Source organism: Zasmidium cellare (genome assembly GCF_010093935.1).
Source record: "Zasmidium cellare ATCC 36951 unplaced genomic scaffold M409scaffold_12, whole genome shotgun sequence".
Taxonomy (NCBI): Eukaryota; Fungi; Ascomycota; class Dothideomycetes; order Mycosphaerellales; family Mycosphaerellaceae; genus Zasmidium; species Zasmidium cellare.
Window position 1 is genome coordinate 284,201 of NW_022986956.1, and position 19,128 is coordinate 303,328.

Consider the following 19,128-nt stretch of genomic DNA (forward strand, 5'->3'; position numbering starts at 1 on the left):
TCAAGAAGGAACGAATTCCTCTTGCTTCGTAAAGAGATGTCGAACGCACCACTTCCCTTGAAGCCTACTCCTGGTAGACTCATGAAGGAACGAATCCCTCTCGGACTGTCCCGGCGGCACAAGAGAGATGTCGAACGCACTTTACTCCCTTGGAGACTACTCAGGCAACTCCTGATAGACTCATGAGGACGAAGACTTCCGAGGTGGCGTGCAAGGCTTTTCGACAGGCTGCTTCATTTGCAACGAGACGCAATACGAGAGATGAGGTTGGCGCAGCCCCATTCCTTCGAAGGTACGTTTTCATCCTCTTCTCCCTTGATCTCTGGACTTTACTGACTTTTCGTTGCAGGCTTTCCGTGTCGATCCTTTGGGGTTGAACTGGTATGCCTTGTTGGAGAGGGGTTGCTTAGGAAGCTTGGAAGTCTTGCTGGGCTGTTGCGGCCATGGAACTTGTTGAGATGAAGAGAAGGGGGTCTGGAGGTTTGGCCAGGCTGCTGAGATCGTGGGAGGTGTAGAAGAGAGAGACTTGAGCATCTTTGGTTCTGTCGACGATCGATGCTGTGGAAGACTTCATGGAGAGGATGGTACCTGGTTGGGGTGATCGCTAGTTTCGCCTTCTGGGGCTCATCTGGACTGCCTTGGTCGAGATAACTGAAGGGGCTTGGAGGTTGTTCTGGACGGCTGAGACCATGGGAGGCGTTGATGTGAAAGACTTGGGCATCATCATTGCTGCTGCCGGCAGCTATCTCGGAGGACTTGTTGGAGAAGCTGAGACCTGGGTTGAGAATTGAGAATCGTTCGTCTCTGCTGCCATCATGCTGGACGGAAATGGTGGAAGGCATCAACATCCTTGCGAAGGCTTCAACGAAGATCATCAAGCAACTACCTTGATCACTTGCCCTCGCTGCCGGACATCCAGCTTGCTTTCGTTTTGGACTTCGCCTCCTCGCAGTTCACCCAGGACTGTCGAAGATTCACTGGTCTGATGTGGCCTTGATGGTTGTGGATGGAGGATGAGGAGGCTTGGAACGTTTCTCTGGAGAATATGGTCATGGGAGTCCTGCCTGAAGGAGACTTGGGCATCTTCGTTGCGGCTGTCGAATGTGAAGGACTTGCAGGACTTCGTGAAGAGGCTGATAGCCTGCTGGAGTCGTCGCTGTCTTCGCTGTCTTCGCTGCGCTTTGGGCTGAGGAAACCGGCATTCTCGAGAAACTACCAACGACGATGGCCAATTGAGACGACATGAACCCTCGCCCTCGTGCTCGCTGCTGGAAACTTCATCTCGCTCTCGTTATTCCCAGCATCCCTTCGACTTCGCCATTCGCAACACATCGAGACTCGCCGGTGCTCAAGAAGACTCTCGTGCATGGATCTTCGCAGAGGTGGGAGAGGATTGTCATCAGGTTGTTGAGGGTGATTCAGAACGTTTCTGAGCGTGCTGTCGATGAACCAGCTGGTTGAGCAGTTTGTGGCTTCTTGATTAGCGGAGGACACATCCTGAGCACCATCGACATGCCGCTATCGTTTCTGCATAGCTCCGTGGAAGGTCGACTCAAAGGAGAACATGATATCCGTATACGAGTCCTTGTCCCTGCTCTTGCAGGGTGTATCGGCTTTTCTTTTCCATCTCATCGCAGTGACTCCCGGGGGATCTAGTGGAGGTGCCATGACGGTTGCGAGAGCCATACCCATGCGGTGTGCCCTTCTCGCTTGCCAATCCGGATCTCTTGCGCCTATCCTGTTGAGTATTGATCTATCACCAGCTCGAAGAAGGGCCTCCAGCTTTCGTCTTCGGCTTTGCGCGGCTTGAGCAGAGGGCCCTCGCTGGCGGTCGCACAGGAATACTTTGAGCCTTTCGTTCTCACGCCCTAGTCGTTCAGGACCTTCGGCAGGGCGAGTTTGCTTGCCAGGAGCCTGTGCCAAAGCATCTGGGCCAGCGCTGAGGCGCTTCTCCGGTCCGTATGCGCTCGTGTCAGCATAGCCATCCTCCCTCTGGCCGCCGTCATTGTGAGGAAGAGCAGCAGAAGGCTTGGACTCCTCTGTCTCCCCAAGCGCTTCCTCTCGACGTGGTCAAGCGTCTCCTTGCGCTCCTGCGCAGCTCAAGGGGCCATCTTTCCTGCCATTGATCCACGATGCTCGAAGCGATCTCCTGCCAACCATTGCCAGTCCCCAAATACTCTGGCTCTTTCCTATGCTCTTTCTGCTTCCCGTGCTACTTGTCCTCCAAGCACAATACCCAACTCCTGACGCGGCTTGAGCCCAGATCGTTCTCTCGGTCTCTACCAAGAACCTGTCGCTTTCTCTTGTTCAAAATCGACGGCGGTCCGTCTCTTGAGGTCGGAGAATCGAGCGCAGGGTGTGCGGTATGCATTTGGCCCGGTAGAATCGATTGCTGGAGGATTTGGGCTGAGTTTTTGCTCGACTACGATCGTTGGAGCCCCTCGCGAACATTCTGCAAGGGCATACTGGCTCATGCTGATCTTCCGGCTCTTCTCAAGCTCCTCAAAGTCTTACTTGATGGATCGGGGTGGTATTGCGGTTGCTGTTTCTGTTCTTTCGACTCCAGAAGGGTTTCGATGGAGACACCAGCGAAGGCCTACGCTGGATGTGAAGCCTTGCCTGCGATTGAGTATCAAGAGTCAATCTCCAAAGCCATACTGTGGATAGGTCATGCTTCTGTGTGAAGGTCCGCTGACGGCTGCGCTCTTCCGGCCCATTGTGTCGAGATTGCCGTATTTTGGTCGGCATGGACCTCGCTTTCGGAGTGGTATCAGCGCAGGACAGCAGAATGGGTTGGAGATGACCAGGAGTAGGCATCGGGAGGAATAAGGGCGCTCTCTCCTTTCAGACGGCCGCCAAACGAACCGAATGAGATGGGTGTGTGTTGACCACCCTCGATGCTACAGGGTTTCGTCCCGATCGGTATTCTTCGCTCTCCCATCTCTTCGTCAAACATCATCACCGGTGGAGTCCACTTGTCCTGCCAGAGTAGCAGCCCATCCTCCATGCTCAAACCGCTGAACCCAACAAAGCTGCCTCATCATCGCGCTATCCGTCCATCTCTTTTCCATCAGCCCGAAGCTCTCAGGCCAGACGAGCTCCCTGTGAGCATCACGATGCGCTTTGAAGATATCCTGAACTTGTTGCAGGGCCGCAATGGTGTGAGGTCAGGCCCAATGGAATGTTCTCAAAGCCTGGGTGCTGGGATGGATCGATTTTCTGTGACGGGGCGACGGTTTCGAGCCAGCGCTGCATCGTTTGATTGCGTGGATCTTGCTGTTCGCTAGGATGTGATGATGAGGCGTTGGGAGACATGTTTGCTGTGTGTTTGTGAAGTTGGCGGTGGGCCTATAGTTCAATACTGTCACAAAGGCGCCTGACGGGGAGCGGGAAATCGTTGCGGCATCACGGAGGAGAGATACATCACGACAGAGACTTTACGAAGAACACGAGAACATGCAACGAACGCAGAATAGGGATACAAAAAGATCAATTGAATACTACCGAAGACAACACAGCACACCAGCATCAAACCACGCAGGATCTGGCTTTCGCCCACACTATCTCCCACCCAATCCATTGGCGATCGCGGAGGCAGGCCCATCCCCAGTCCCACCAGACTCGCTCACAAAATCTTTGACTCTCTCCATCTTCCCTTGCCAACCACTGCCAGTCTTGTTTGGTCCGCTGACTGGCAGTGGTTGGCCCTGCAGCGGGAAACTCTGCCGGTCTTGCTTGGGTGGTTCTCGTGCTCGTCTTTTGCGGCCATGGCGAGGCGCTTGAGGGCGTTCTCGACATCTTCTCGGTGGCTTGATCGTCGGTGTTGCGGGCGGGGATGTCAGCAGGGGCGCTGACTGCGCTCTGCGCTCCCGCATTCGGAGCAGCAGACGGATCGACGGTCATGGCGCCCGGCGCCGCAGACAGTGCCGAAGATGGTGTTGGCGGGCGCCCCGGGGGCGAGACAGTGCTTCCCTCGCTGGGCGGCGAGGTCTCCGCGGTGGAGGGGACGGTGGAGTGCGAGTCAATGGGAAGCTGTGCCTTTTTCAAAAACGGCACAGACTCTGAAGAAACGTTAGCAATCGAAGGACAAGACCGAAAATATGGGTATCGACTCACCCCGTATTGTTGATGTCGATTTGCTCTTTCTGGGAGCAATGGCTTGATGCTGGGACTGATCCGTGGTCGAAGAGCTGGTGAGACAAGAGCGGAGCCAGACACGTATCTTGCCAAAAGGCAAGAAAAGTTCAAAAAGGACTTTGTTGGGTTGATATGGGTGTTGGGTTGCATATGGGCGACGAGGGTGTCATCTTCATCGTCATCGTCATCATCTTCGCTATTTGATGAAGTCGTTGATGAAGGCACTGTCGATGAATGTCAGTGATGAGCAGTGATGTGAAGAGGATGGGTGGTGGGAGACGCACTTTTGGTGGTTGTTGTGGAGGAGAAGGAAGAGAAAGAGTCAGAGAAGTGAAGAAGTAGGCAAGCTGCTGCCTGCTAGCGCCATTGTGCTTACTCAGTTGACAATCAATTGCGGCAAGGACGCGTTACGCGTAGCAACTTTGGGGTAGAGCAGTGATCGTACTCATGCTTGCGTCCATACATTTCTATCCAACCTCCCTGCTATGGAAGATATACGGTTCAGTTTGCCTCTTTGCCGCAAGCGCTTCAAAAGTGTCTCACAAACACTCTGCTCGCTTCGCTCTCCAGTACTCGATACGACCTTCCGCCGACATCATCCTGTATCCTCTTCAGCCGATGCTCCACCTGCCTCATCACCCGCTGTCTCGATTTCCTCTTCGTCAACAGGGAAAGCCATTTCCTCGAATGCTTTCTTGTTGAGCTTGTTGAGACACTCGATGTGCCACGACTCGACGCACTCTTGCGCAAGCTCTGCTAACGGCCTGCCACACTTTCCCTTCCAACCCTTGAATATCTCTTGATAATAGGCTTGACTGCGTTCGATTCCGCTTGCCTCCCTTTCCACGCATAAAGCGTCGAAGCAGTTGAGGTCAATGCGCTTGTCTATGATCTTGTGTGCTTTCGACTCGATGTGACGAGCAAGTCTCTGCCAGTAATACCCATGGCCCGTCACGCCGACCAAATGCTCTCGTACTTGGCGACCTGCCTCGACTTCTTCCTTCATCGATGCAGTAATGTACATATGCGCCATCTCATGCAGAAGAGTGCCGATCAACTCCAGTGGCGTCTTCAACTGCGCAAAATTCAAACGTAGGAAGTGTCCTGAACCGCGCCAATCTTTTGGACCACGCCAATCTTTTGGAGCATCAAAATAAGTGCTTCCTCTTGAAAGGCTACTCTCATCGTAGAAAAATGACCAGAAAAGTGCGATCGTCCTGCTGCAGATGGAGATGGAGCTGAAGATCTGGTCGCAGAGTATCAGATGATCGAGGGCTAGGACAAAGCGACGGAAGTCCTGGTCTTGGATATCCATGAAGTCGTCGAGACTTTCGAGCTTCTCTCGAAATGATGTAACGGCCTCAAGGCATTCCTCGTAGCGGCGCTTCGATTTGGGGTCCTCTCCATGTTCGAAATCGAAAGTTTCACACAGATCCGCGTCTATGAAGTCGGGCTTCACCATATCTTCTTCAGTAGTAAGCGACATGGTTGTGAGTGTAGTCGGTTCCGCGATTGCCCTGAAGATTCAAGTTGACAGTGGCAAGCCGCAAAGTCGAGACTGTCTCCCTCAAATGTGAAGGAAATTCTGCACAGACCTCACGATGATCAAGCCGTAGTGTCAGATTCATTCACTCACCCCACTTGTATTTACACGTCATCTCGCTCGACCTTTGCATTGGTAGCTCCGGTCCTGTCTTGATCACCAACGGCTCGGTGGACTGCAATTATGGTGAGAAACTCTTACAAATTTGGGTAGATTGATCTTTGTGGTTATTCACACATGCGCAAAACAGACAACATGATCGACCTTGAGAGTCACCATCACGTCTCTATCGCACAAACGTCATCTCCTCCCTCAATCGACTTTAGCGGAATGCGCCGCTACAAGACCTCACACTTCCATATCCTCCCACTGCCCGACCGGCTTCCCCTCTATCGCCTCAATCGCACGCGGATTCAATCGCACGCGGACTGGCCCAATCGGAGCCCTTCTTCGCCATAAAAGCTCCATTCGCATCAAAGTCAGAGTTCCACAACGCTTCGAAGTACTCCATGCTTGCCGTCATCTCGCCTGCGACAAGTTCCTCCAAACACGCATCCTGACGCCCGAGATCAATCTTCACGCCCAAGAGCGCTGTGGCCCTCGCCTCGACAGATTGTGCAAGCCTTTGCCATTAATATCCATGTTTCGAGTAGCCCAGGAGCCTCAGGTTTACTTCATTATCTTTGGCTTACTTTTTGTCCTCAGAGATTCTGATGAACATATGCAACATCTCGTGGAAGAGCACGCTGACCACTTCGGGGCCTGACTTGTTGTGGACCGTATGCATGCGGAGCTGATGGGTTGAATCCTGGGTGAGGCTGGAGCCTTTCTTGTTCTTCTCTGTGTCGTTGGACCATGTGAGTTGGAATTCGGTGCTGTCGTCCCAGAGTCCGTCGAGGAGAAAGACATAGCTGGCGCTCTTGAGGAACTTCTCAACGTCCGAAGCCGGGATCAGAGATGCAGCTGGATTATTCTTTCCATTCAGTAGCATCACTCAACCCCATGAGATCCTCTACTCAGCCTTCCCGTTCGATGGCTCTAGTCTTCGCCCGACATGTAGCCCGTCTCCGTCCAAACATCCTTTGGATCGACAAATTTTGATTCGTCCCATACTTCATCGTCTCCTTCATTGCCCTCCAAAAGTTCCATAAAGTGTTTGAGGTCTTTGATACGCTGTTGGAGTGATCCTTTGTAGTCTTCCATGTCTCCAGCCCTGTCTTCCATCTTTCTGAGCCGCACGTTTAACTCTTCCACATATCTTTGCTGTGCTTCTAAGCCTCTGGGGGTTTTCAGCGCTCGCCTCATTCTCAGCTTGGTCTTCGTTGCCCTCTTTGTTGTCGTCGTGCCCTCGCGCTTCCTGTGTGTTGAGGTGTTCAATACCATCTGCAAAGGCGTCTCCAACAGTTGTTTGGTCCGGCACTGAGGAGTTCGTCTTTGTAATGGGCACACCAGCAGATGTAGCTGTGGTCCTGCGGCTCGGTGGAGACCTAACATGATTCTCGGCTCCAACGATGTGTTCTCCGTTGCATTCGCCCGGCTGCTCTTGGTCGCTTTTGGGACACATTGGATCTCAGATGAGCTGCACGTCTCCTGGCAAGTCCTGTGGGTAGTCACTGTGTGCGTACGGTCCTGTTGATTGGAAGTTGCGTGACGTCGTGCCTTTGCGCGGAAGGGTTTGAGCTTCCAGAAAGAGTTCGTAGATATACACTGGCAATCAAGCAAGACTTTAGAATGATCGAGAAGAGATTCGTTGTACATATAGCGCTTTCTCGTCTTTCTTATCGTCAAAAGACGCCATGCGTCTACGAAGGCACGCACACCCATTCAGTCCAGAACGTCTCTCACGCTCACCCACCCGTCTTCCTGATCAATTTCCTTGCGCTCGAGCTCTTGATTTTCTCGTTTCCTTGAGTCAGAGTCTCAGGTCCTTCCTCCACGAGGTCGATTTCGTTGGGGTTCTCAGTCATGGCGTTCCTCCGGGCCTGTAACCTCTCTTTATGCAGCTGCGTGATTCCTGCCCACGCTATTTTCGCAGCAAGTTCTTGACCTGGACGGTCGTCTCTGAATAACTCCTCGAAGTACTGCAGATCAGGTACAATGCCACTGTCTTTGCACTCGTAGTCCGCAGCATCAAAACGTCCGAGGTCAATATCAAGTGACAAGACTTGGCCACATCTCTTCTCAATCTCCCGTGTGAGTCGCTGGAAGTAGTACCCATGACCTGTCGCGCCATCCAGCTTGTGAAATACTCGAATGGGATCTGCATTCTCAGGCGTCCGAATGTTCAACTGCTCGAAGCGAAAGCACTTGTAGATGAATATGTGCACCATTTCGTGCAAAAATGTGCCGAGCAGGTCGAGCACATTCTCATGAAGGCGTGCATTGACTCGAAGGAAAGTTATGCCGTCAATATAGTCCATGTCCATCCACCCGTACAACAGCTCATCTTCCGCGTCTTCTCCATCTTGCACTTCTTCAAGCCGAGCTCGAATGAGCCAGTCGAAATCCCAATCGTCCACTTTCTGCATGAACTTGTCCTGGAAGAAGAGCGTACACAATGCTTGTACAAGCTGCATCACCTCGACCCACGGCATTCCGGCAAGGTTCTCTCCGTCGATGCAGTCCTGCATCTCGAGGCGAAGTCGCTCGACAGCCAGCAGTGCGGGCTTCCATTGCGGAAGGGTAGCCTCGAAGTGCGCTTTGTCGTACGGTGTTTGGAGCCAGTCCATGAGGAGTTGAATGTGGGTTCCAACTCGATCGTGAGGAATATCGTCGCTGGTGGGCAGAGACATGATGTCTGATGTTCACTGGCTTTTCGTTCCTCCATTGCGGTGCTGTATAATGGTAGAAGATAAAGCACACACGTAGCACAATTAGCGCGGCGTAGTCTCCGCGGCAAAATTTGAATTTGGACTTGGGCAGAACATCGTCACGTGACAGTTTCCGCTTTTGGAAGGACCAGGTGAATGAATTTGCCCAGGCTTGGCAACGGTCGCGCGACTGCTACTGGCAAACATCGCAGGGCACGTTTCATGTCGCAAGACAATAAGAACGCAGCGCGACGCGTCGCCATTAACAGCTGCCGCATTATGCTTTATACGATCTCGCCGCTACTGGAGTCCACAAAGCAACTACTATTTGAAAGCAAACGTCACTAGAGAAGGAAACAGGGGAATGGCTTGCTGTTTCTCCGCTTGAGTGGCTACTGCTATATGTCTTCTCGTCAGCCATAGGGGAAATGCCAGTAATATTCCACATAGAGCACTCGGAACACTAAGTTCTGAGGCCTTATTATTGTTTTTCTGTATTCGAAGGGCTTTGTTGGGCAACAGCGGCGGCGTAGGTTTCGCCTTGCGCTTGGAACCAACACTACGATCTGCCGGTGCAGACAAACTCGGAAGTGGGTCAGATGAGGGATCTGTTACGTTGAGTTGTGGCCGGGATGGAGCGATAGACTGTGGCCTAGATGGAGCGGTGGACTGGGCGAAGTTAGTAGCAGCTATTGGTGCTGGCGCTAGTCGCGGTCTGAGCTCCGGTCGCTTTGGCTTTTCCACGCCCCAGTCACGTGAACTGCTCAGTTAGCACCAATGTAAAAAGCTCCAGTGTTGGGGATTTGCTTACGGGCCGAACTCAGTTTTGCCGTGTAGGCAATTCAGTACTTGTTCGGTCCTTGCTTTTGCGATTGCTTGGATTTCCTCTGTAGTCGAGTTGGCAGCAACATCGAATAACACCTGCAAGTTCAGCTGCACTTTGGTGTGAGTGGGGTATAGCGAGGACTGCACATCCAAAAAGCTGCACCGAGGCCTTCATTGCGATACACAAAAGGCCAGGACGACGAGATTGGACACAAGGGAAACGAGAGATGTTCGCAACAGTCGGATGGCAGGACAATGATAAACCTCGACTTGGAGATAGCCAATCACAGCCGGAATCTGACCAATCAGAATCGAGACCAGCCAGTCCCGATTTTGATTGGCTCGAGACGGCAGTGATCTAACGAAAACGATCTACAAAGCATACATGCATAGGTACTCGATATTGCGTAGGCTTTATATATTAAGTTAATAGGTTAGCCCTTTGGGGATGCCTTTGGATAGACAGAAGCCTTCCGAAAACAACCAAGAGGATGTACGCAGCAAGCAGGTCGGTACCAAGTGGGTTTCAAAGTGCTCTCTTGCAATCAATTATCTCCACGGTCTGCGATACAGACTCCGACTGTCTCGTTTGCCTCTTCCGACTTCAAGCCGTTTCCTTCTTTCAAAGCTGCTCGACCGGACCCAGTATGATTCGTACGGCATAGCAGCAAGTCGTCACCACAGTATTCCATACCTCTCTGAATCAGACGCCAAGCGCTGTAGGCCGGGCGCTCAGTCAAAGAGGAAGATCTTCTCTGTGTTCGACTCCTTTCCATGTCTTGCTTTCCTCCCCCTGACTTCGATCTCTGTCTGCTGCCGTCCTTCCCGCCAGGGTACAGCGAGAAACCAGGCTGGAGACTGCCTTCTTCCTTCAATCGCTTCCTATGTACATTCTTGCATACCAGCTATATTCTCTCATCCTGGTCAGATGGCCTTCCCACCAGCGCTACTTTCTCTGCACATTTGCCAATCTGTTATTGCTATTGAAAGTAGCCGGATCATCCCCAAAACCTTACGCCATGCTGACCCAAGCATGCTCCGGAATAGAGATCTTCATTTCGAGAAGCAACTACAGACTCGCTGCGCACGACTCGCAAGCAGCGTCCAGATCGTTCCAATCTTGAAACCTCGTGTGGTCACGGGCATCCAGAAATGCTCTCTCCGCCCCCCGAATCAATCGCTAGGCTGGAATGGATACAAGCGCAAGTATCTTCGGAAGCGTTTGAGAAGATGATGGCAGCTCTCGTGGGCGTTTGTGAAGTTGATGGCAGCATCATACCACAGAAACAAGTATCTCCTCGAACGTCGTCCTTCAAAAGCCCAGAAACACCCACAACTTGCCGATCACCCGCCTTACGGACGAGGTGAGGCGAGTGTTCGCAACAGGCGTCAGATGTCGAAGCTCCAGGAACAAGTCTTGGAGCGAAACGTACGTGGCGGCGGTCTGGAGTCGACTGTATAGAGCACCATTTCGAGCAAGGCTTCCAGCCTCTTCGACAGCCAATGCAGTGTCGCAATAGCCGTGGCATGGCGTCGCTGGTGCGTATCAGCACTGGACGAGACTGGGGCTCTGCGTCACGTCTGCTGTGCGCTTTGCAAACTCTGGAAGATTGGTGGCAAAGTACAACGCTCTAGAAGAGGAAGGTCAGATGGAGAGATTGTTCCCGGGGAGTCAGTGATGGATAGAGATGGTATAGGATTGTTGAGAGGCGTGGATGGATGGGATGGCAGGGAGATGACAGAGAGAAACGAATCAAGCCTCATCCAAAAACAGCTGCGAAAAAGAGCCAGCAACAAAGAACCCTCACCCAACTCATCCCAAAACCATTTCACCATACCAACTCTATCTCCCTAACCCCCTCCCCCCATATCTACGCCGGCTTCCACTCATAATGAAACCTCCCCATCTCCGGCCTTCCCGCCTCATCCTCGCCCTTCCGATCATACATATGCCTGCCAAAATAATCCAACTCCGCCTCATAAAAGCTCGTAGGCAAATCCACACTCACCATCTGCTTGACCCACTCCAGCGTCGCCCCGAGCGCAGGGACGACATGATCCGCCTCAACCCCCTTCGCCACAACGCGCTTGAGCGGCGCGTAGTTGCGCTTGACCTCCGCCGCGATCTCCGCGGCGTACAGCGGGTTTTTGTCGGCGGAGGAGGAGGGGTTCTTCGTGGTGGCGAGGGAGGAGTAGAGGGACAGGAGGAGGGTCGAGATGTAGTCGGCCTGGATGATGCAGCCGGCGCGCCAGATCTGGAGGAGCGCGACGTAGTCGATGTTGAAGTGGTTGCCGCGGTCGGCTTTGTCGATGATGTTGAGGCCTTGGGCGTACGAGGCCAGGCAGGCGAGGTAGGTGGCTTTGCGGAGGTCTTCGAGGAAGGCGGGTTTGTCGGAGGGGGAGAGGCGTTGGGGCGGCCAGGTGGAGTCGTTGGCGGCGCCGAAGAAGGTCGTCTTGATGGTGCGGCGTTGGTGCAGGTCGCCGGAGGCGAGGCGGAGGTAGTGCGCTACGGTGAGGGTTGGGGCGGGGACGTGGTGGTTGATGGCTTCGGTGTTGGACCAGATGCCGGTGCCTTCTTCGCCGGTGAAGTCTTGGACGACTTTGTCTTCGACCGTGTCGAGGATGTGCTGGCCCTTGTCGTCTTTGGTCTGGCAGATCTCGGCGCCGATGCGGACGAGGAAGGTGCCTTGCAGTTCGCCGGTCTTGTTCCAGCGATGGAGTTCGTCGCCGACTTCGTCAAGGTTCATGCCGAGACCTTTGGTCATGATTCCCCATGCCTCAGCAACAGCGGACATCATGCCGTGCTCGATGCCGTTGTGGATCATCTTGCAGTAGTGACCAGCTCCGCCAGTGCCAATCTTGGCCACACAAGGGGTGCCATCAGGGGCTTTGGCTGCAGCCTTCTGAAGGAGTGGCAGAACGATATCGAGAGTCTCCGAATCAGAGCCCGGGCACATCGATGGTCCTCGTCGTCTGTCGAGAGCGTTAGCATAACAGTCCACATGGCATTCATCGTACGATCCGATAATTACTCACGCTGCCTGATATCCACCACTAACCCCCATCCCCACATACCGAATCCCCTTCGTAGCACACTTCCCCTGCCTCCTCTCCGTATTCTCCCACATCTCATTCGCCGCATCAATGATAATATCGCCCATCGTCAAATAAGGCAACAAGCCCTCCAACACCGAATCGCCCACAGTACCATGCGGCAACGACCACACAAACACCTTCGGTGTGCCCAAGTTCTTGCAAAGATCCTCGTACGTTTGATACTTGGTGATGCTGTTGCCAACGCCATCCTTCTTGCCCTGCTCAATCACCTTAACCATCGCCTCGTTCGAAGGATCTTTGAGTAGCACTTCACACCCCTTCTCGGCGAACAACAATGCCATTCCACCACCCATGGCGCCACAGCCAATCATGGCGAGTTTCTTGATCTCAGGGTGATTGGGAGCCATTTCGTCTGCTGCGATCGGTATGTTCTTGACGTTCTGCGATGGCGAGTTGGAGTAGGGAATGTTGGCAGCGGGTAGAGGTCGTCTCGACGAAGGGCGTGGAAAGTCGAATCCGTGGCGAGACGAGCTGTCCATTTCATCTATCTCGATCGGCTGCAGCGGTACAGCTACAGGCTGTAATCGTGATGTCAAGCTGGGGTGAGCAACCAAGCTTTCGTCGATCGGCCGAGCAAGCGCCGCGGATCTGGTGCGTTCTCACGTGGGTACCTGTTGCCGGTTGTTGTTTGTATTTCCTATTACCAGGTCGATAGCTGGGTGAGGCAGACTCGTCTGTGTGGTGTGTGGCTCGACGGGCTTGCTGTATTCAGTAGTTTGCTTGATGCGGAAGTTGTTCCAAGAAAGTGAAACGCGGGGGGCGGCGAGAAGTTCAGCCTACGATAAGTCCAGACAAGTCTACAATGGCTTTTGATGGTACGGATGAGGGATGTTGGAGGGGATTTGTGGAGGCAGATACTTAGCTAGAGACGTCGATGGCCATGAATGCAGCTTTCGTTCATCTTCTCAAGGTCCAGAAGACCGATCCTGTGGCTACATCAGCATACAGCGTTAACGACGCTACCAAACAAAAGTAAGTCTTCGTATTGAGGTTGTGAAAGTGGTGCTCGTCTCGAACAGACACACTCGCAGAGCCCGAGGCTCGATGCGTTTCGTATTGCAGTCGTATGAAACAGAAGGGTATCATCTCGTTCGCTCGGTCGCTCAATCACTCGTCGTCTTCGTCTTCGTCCTCGTAGTCTTCATCATGCACTTCCTCATCCAACTTGCTCCACTCCAAGCTCTCTTCGGTACTCTCCATCGGCATGGGGTCAACAGTCTCCAATACCCTCTCTCCTTCGTCGTCTTCTTCGTCCTGCTCCTCCCTCATCTTCTTCTCTTCATCTTGCAAGTCAAACATTACACTCTTTCTTCTGGTGCTCGGTCTGCTGCCTCCTTCGCTCGAATGGCTGCTTCTGGGTCTCTTCTCCACCACATCTCCATTCCAAGGTCTGCATTCTTTCACGACCTCTCCGCATCTCAAGCATATCCAACCTTCGCCTTCTTCGGCTTCGATGCGCTCTGCGAGGCAAACGAAACAATAGATGCAGCCGCATGGGTCTGCTTCGTATGGGTTGGTGATGTCTGTCATGGCGGATCCTATGATACCGCTGTTTGCTCCTGCTGATGTCGACGATATTACGTCTTGCTCGGACTGCCCGCCGGCTGGGTTTTGGTCTTGGTAGCATATTGCGCACGTTCTCTCTGGGAGGAATGCCAATTCTCCTTTCTGCAGCTCTTCATCTTCGTCGTCGTGGTTGGTGGATGCTCCTGAGAGTATCTTGGTGGTGGTTATTTTGGTCTTCTTCCATGCTCGTTCGATCCATCTTCTCCATCTGCTGATGCCGACGAGTGGTAGTAGAAAGAGGAGGAATTCTGTGAATGCGTGCCAAACCAGCTGTCGATTGAGGAATTCGAATGAGACCTCTCTGCTCGTCTGGTTGGATGAAGGTACGAGTCGGAGTCGTAGTATTCGGTCGGTCAGAGTCCTGTATCTGCCGTTGTAGAGGAAGACGAGGAATGAGAAGAAGGCGGCGATGTTGTGGGACGTGGTGACAAACGTCGTGAGTCGTGAGAGCCGTTGTATGAGAGGATTCGGGGTGTCGTAGCCGTTTTCAATCGTGGCGAGGCGTTCTTCCCAGCGAGTCCAGCCATATCTTCCAATGACTGTGATCAAGCCGTATGTTGCTCTCTGCCAGTTTGTCGCTTCTTTGCGTACTCGCTCTGCTTCTGCGGCGTTTCCGCGCGAGTCGATGTACTTGAGGCCTTGTAGTGATGCGCCGTAGCTGGTGCCGTGGTCCCATATGGACAGCTTCCAGTACACGATCCGCAGCAGAGCAGTGATCTCGGCGTTCCAGTCGTCCTTGAGGTGGGCGCCGAACAGTTTCAAGCCTTCGCCGGCCTGCTTCTTGAGGAGGTCGAGGAGGGCTTCGTCGAGGAGTTCCGCATCCACTTGCCCAACGCGGAATGCTGGAGATGTGCCGTACGGGCTCTTCGCGGCGTCCCAGAGGCTGAGGAGGGAGAAGGCGTGGGTGCGGAGGGCGGGCGGGAGTCGCGTGAGTTGGGCGGCGCGGTCGTGCTGCTGCTGCTGGTCTGCGCGGGTCAGTGCCTGTTCGCGCGCCGCTCGCCGCTCGAGGATGCGCTTCTGCGTCGCTGCAAAGTCGACCATGGCGGCATAACGAGAGACAGAGACAGAGAAGAGAAACAATGGAAGACTCGAGGAAATGTTGATGAGCTGATCACGGCCAGGGATTTGCTGGGCGCGCGAGGAACCGAGGTACGTTCGGCGGCCCTTCCCGACTTCACCTCGACTTGTCTTTCACAACAACATCGAAAAATCGGATATCATCAAAATATCGTCCAGATCTCTGAATGAGCGTTGTCAGATTGTGTTTGAAGCCTTGACGAGGTGTTATGCCAGATTCGAAGGTCCCTGGTGCACCTCGAGTACCGTGATGTCCAGCCGGAAAGGACTCGCCCGGACAGCTCAAGATGCTTGATGTAACCGTGTTGCAAGTCGTTCCAGGCTGTGTAAGTCACTGCGGTAAGATGCGGATTGTGAAGAATACGGTGTGTTGAGTTCCAGATTGGGTGTCGTTGCCAGGTAAGTCCAGGTCCCGAAGCCGTTGAAGAGTCGATCAGATCCAGGTACACTTCGATATCTTGGTATGTTTTCCCAGCTCTTTCCATGCTCACAAACATGCCAATGCTAACGGAAAATGCAGAGATAGACATAAAGCCAAGGAGATAACAAGACGAAGAAGAAGAAGAAGAAGATCCTCCACATACCTAAAACAACAGCTCGCGGTCCAGGGTACCCTGGGAGATCAGCGCGGCGATGATGAGGACCATCATCTCCGGCATGAACAGCCTTCACATCTAAACGTTAGCACACCTTACCGACTTTGCTGGGCTTTTGGAGTAACTCACACTGCCTGGTCCCTCGGCTCGTGCTGCAGCGCCGCGGTCGGCGCCTCGTCCATGTGGCTAGTTCACCGATCAGTACGTTCGCCTTGCTTTATGGGAGAGATGAAGCCTTACACGACTTCGTAATCGCCGTCCCATGGTGTGGGCCTAGATATCGAAGACAGCAAGTTAGCAAGGAGCGCTCCTTTGGCCGACGAATTGCGCTGATGGAACTCACGACGGCGCGACGAAGAGTTGACGCCCTTCGTCCCAGACGAGGACAAGAGAGAAGTACATCTCTCTTGCGGGAGGTGAGGGCGGTGAGGGCGCGGAGGGCAAGCGGTCGGTCTTCTCTATATCGTTGTGTTAGGTACTCTGCGGAGAAGGGTGCGGAGGGAGGTGGTGTTGGACAAACGGAGAGAACTCAGGGTCTTGGCGCTAACAACTACCCTTCTACTTCACTCTGAACGGCCTCACATCGGCGTTCATTGCGGAAGTGCTTCTAGTGCAAGAGATTCACTTATGGGACAACGTAGGTACATTCCCAACAATCAACAGGACAGCAATATATCGATATCGACATCGACAGCCTGGATCTAGAGGGATATTTGGGGATGGATGCGCTGTTTCCCACTCCTTGTCTCGATCGAACGGCCTCACCACGGCCTCAAGAACGGCATCACTCACTAGGTTGAAACCTCACTCGTACGGCAACTCCTATACATCCCCAACAACCAACAGCATAGCAATATATCGAGATAGACATCGACAGTCTGGACCCACGGAGACACTCGGGGATACATCCAGCAAGAGAGACACCTTCTCCCGTTCGAATGGCCTCACCACCGCCTCAAGAACGGCATTACTCACTAGGTTGAAACCTCACTCATACGGCAACTCCTATACATCCCCAAGAATCAATAGGACAGCAATATATCGATATCGACATCGACAGCCTGGATCCAGGGACACACTCGGGGATACATCCCGCAAGAGGTACACCTTCTCCTGTTCGAATGGCCTCACCGCCGCCTCAAGAACGACATTACTCACTAGGTTGAAATCTCACTCGTACGGCAATTCTTGGCCATCTCCAACATTCAACTGGACAGCAGCGCATCACCATGCAGACCAGCAGCTTGGAGCCGAGCAGACGGTTGGGGATAGATGCAGGAGTACATACACCTTCTTCTGGTTCGATTGCCTCACTATGGCGCTCAGGGTGAAAACGATGCTGGTACTGGGATCTCACTTACAGGGCGATCTGGATATATCCCCAAGCCTCAACGATACCATACCATCGATATGTACAACTACCACTGAACCAACAACGAGAAGACTTCCCACCAACGCCACCAACACCATCCTCACCACCATCACTGATTCGACAACACCCTCTCCATCCCTTTACTCCCCGCCTCCCCCCTCGCCGCCCGACTCGCCCCCTCAATCCCCACCTTCCTCAGCGATCTATACCTCGGCGTCCACATCTGCTCCTCAATCCACTCCTCCAAATCCGCATCCTCCTTCGGGATCCCCTCCTCCTGGGCAACCCCATCCTTCTCCGCCTGCCGAATCACCCCCGCGGCGATCTTGACGGAGATATCCCTCACGTCGACGATATCAGGCAACAGGCCAGCGTCGGGGTCTTTGAGAGCGGGCGCCTGCGCCGCGAGGGCTTTGACGGCTGCGACGAGCATTTCCGTCGTGAGGAGTTTGGCTCGGCTGAGGATGACGCCGAGGCCGATGCCGGGGAAGGTGGTGCTGTTGTTGCATTCGGCGATTTCGCGCTTCTTGCCGTCTGGAGTTTCGACGGGCGGGAAGGGGGAGCCGGTGGCGCAGAGGACTTTGCCGTCCGTCCAGGCGAAGAGGTCCTTGGGGTCGGCTTCGTGGAGGCGGGTGGGGTTGGAGAGCGGAAAGATGATGGGGCGGTCGACGTGCGCGGCCATTTCCTGGACGACGTCCTTGGTGAAGGCTTTAGGGCGGGTACTCGTACCGATGAGGACGTGGGGTTTGACTTCCCTCACGACGTCGAGGAGGGATTTCTGGTTCGCATCTTTCCACTCCCCGTCGGCCTTGGCGTAGGGATGCTGTGCCGGCGTCAAGTCGTCCTTCATGCTCTGCAGCAACAATCCAGGCTTATCGATACACCAGATCTGCTTGACGGCCTCCTCCTTCGACTTCCCGCTCTCCACCGCAATCGCATCCCGAATCTGATCCGCGATCCCCGTCCCCGCCGACCCAGCCCCAAACATCACCACCCTCAAATCCTTCATCTTCACCCCCGCCACATGAGTGGCCGCATACATCGCCGCGAGCGTCACACACCCGGTCCCCTGCACATCATCATTGAAACACGCAATCTTCGGCGTATACAAATCCAGAATCCTCCTCGCATTCGTCAGACCGAAATCCTCGAAATGCAAGTACGCCTTGGGGTAAAGTTTCCGACACGCAGAAACATACCTCTCCACGAAAGCGTCGTACTCCTCCCCTCTCGTCCGCGGCCTCTTCACGCCCAGGTACAGCTCATCATTCAGCAGTTCATGATTATCCGTCCCGACATCCAACACAACCGGCAACGTCCGATTCGGATGCACGCCCGCACACAGCGTATAAATCACCAGCTTCGCAATGGCAATGAGTATCCCACCCACACCCTGATCCCCAATCCCGAGAATCTGCTCCCCATCACTACACGCAATGACATCGATATCCTCCGGCCCGCCATACCGCCCCAGCGCCGTCTCGATCTGCTCGGCCGTCATCGTGACATCCAAGAAACACCCCTCCGGGCGCCGGAACAGGCGGCTGTAATCCGCAATCGCATCGCCCTCGGTCGGGGTGTAGATGATGGGGAACATCTCCTTCAGATGCTTCTGGATGAGTTTGTAGTAGAGGACTTCGTTCTGCTCTTTCATGGACGTCATGAAGGTGTTCTTGCCCAGGGGCGTGCGGCGGGCGGAGTATTGGTCGTAGGCTCGTTTGACTTGGTCTTCGAGCGTGTTGACTGCGGAAGGGAGTAGGCCGACGAGGTCGAATTCTTTTCTTTCGGAGGAGGTGAAGGCGGTGCCTTTGTTTAGGTAGGGGGTGTGTAGAAGAGCCGGTCCTGTGAGAGCACAATCCTGAGGTCCGGAGGTTGAGAGGGGGAGGTGTTCGAATTTGCTCTTCGCCATGGTCGCTGCTGTCGTTGAGAAACGTCTCAAGTGTTGTGTAGTCGTAGAAGAAGAAGAAGAAAGAATCCCTCCAGCAACCTTGAGCATTATACCTTTCCAAAACCCCAAGCAGGATTTCGTACAGCTCTCCCCAATGCCACACGCAAAACCTCGCCCCAACCAACCAGCCACACGGC

General features: G+C 53.8%; 6 protein-coding genes across 6 annotated transcripts; all 6 read right to left on the minus strand.

Annotated features, from left to right (window-relative positions):
• Positions 1–1,518: 1,518 nt before the first annotated feature.
• Positions 1,519–5,623, minus strand: M409DRAFT_21212 (uncharacterized protein; the record flags this gene model as incomplete). The annotated part of the gene is made up of 4 exons (XM_033805750.1): positions 1,519–2,060; positions 3,693–4,059; positions 4,117–4,361; positions 4,765–5,623. 4 exons carry the CDS (start codon positions 5,621–5,623, stop codon positions 1,519–1,521), a joined length of 2,013 nt encoding a protein of 670 aa, XP_033669351.1.
• Positions 5,624–6,077: 454 nt separating this feature from the next.
• M409DRAFT_21213 (uncharacterized protein) lies at positions 6,078–8,472 on the minus strand (the record flags this gene model as incomplete). Its single annotated transcript, XM_033805751.1, has 4 exons — positions 6,078–6,303; positions 6,373–6,653; positions 6,794–6,959; positions 7,532–8,472. 4 exons carry the CDS (start codon positions 8,470–8,472, stop codon positions 6,078–6,080), a joined length of 1,614 nt encoding a protein of 537 aa, XP_033669352.1.
• Positions 8,473–11,186: 2,714 nt separating this feature from the next.
• M409DRAFT_65435 (uncharacterized protein) lies at positions 11,187–12,779 on the minus strand (the record flags this gene model as incomplete). The annotated part of the gene is made up of 2 exons (XM_033816510.1): positions 11,187–12,288; positions 12,352–12,779. The coding sequence occupies 2 exons, from the start codon at positions 12,777–12,779 to the stop codon at positions 11,187–11,189; spliced, it is 1,530 nt and encodes a 509-aa protein (XP_033669353.1).
• A 760-nt stretch (positions 12,780–13,539) lies between these two features.
• On the minus strand, positions 13,540–15,039 carry M409DRAFT_21215 (uncharacterized protein; the record flags this gene model as incomplete). Its single annotated transcript, XM_033805752.1, has 1 exon — positions 13,540–15,039. The coding sequence occupies one exon, from the start codon at positions 15,037–15,039 to the stop codon at positions 13,540–13,542; it is 1,500 nt and encodes a 499-aa protein (XP_033669354.1).
• A 620-nt stretch (positions 15,040–15,659) lies between these two features.
• Positions 15,660–16,073, minus strand: M409DRAFT_21216 (uncharacterized protein; the record flags this gene model as incomplete). The annotated part of the gene is made up of 4 exons (XM_033805753.1): positions 15,660–15,741; positions 15,801–15,857; positions 15,912–15,944; positions 16,015–16,073. The coding sequence occupies 4 exons, from the start codon at positions 16,071–16,073 to the stop codon at positions 15,660–15,662; spliced, it is 231 nt and encodes a 76-aa protein (XP_033669355.1).
• Positions 16,074–17,152: 1,079 nt separating this feature from the next.
• Positions 17,153–18,952, minus strand: M409DRAFT_65437 (uncharacterized protein; the record flags this gene model as incomplete). Its single annotated transcript, XM_033816511.1, has 1 exon — positions 17,153–18,952. One exon carries the CDS (start codon positions 18,950–18,952, stop codon positions 17,153–17,155), a length of 1,800 nt encoding a protein of 599 aa, XP_033669356.1.
• Between the last annotated feature and the right edge of the window lie 176 nt (positions 18,953–19,128).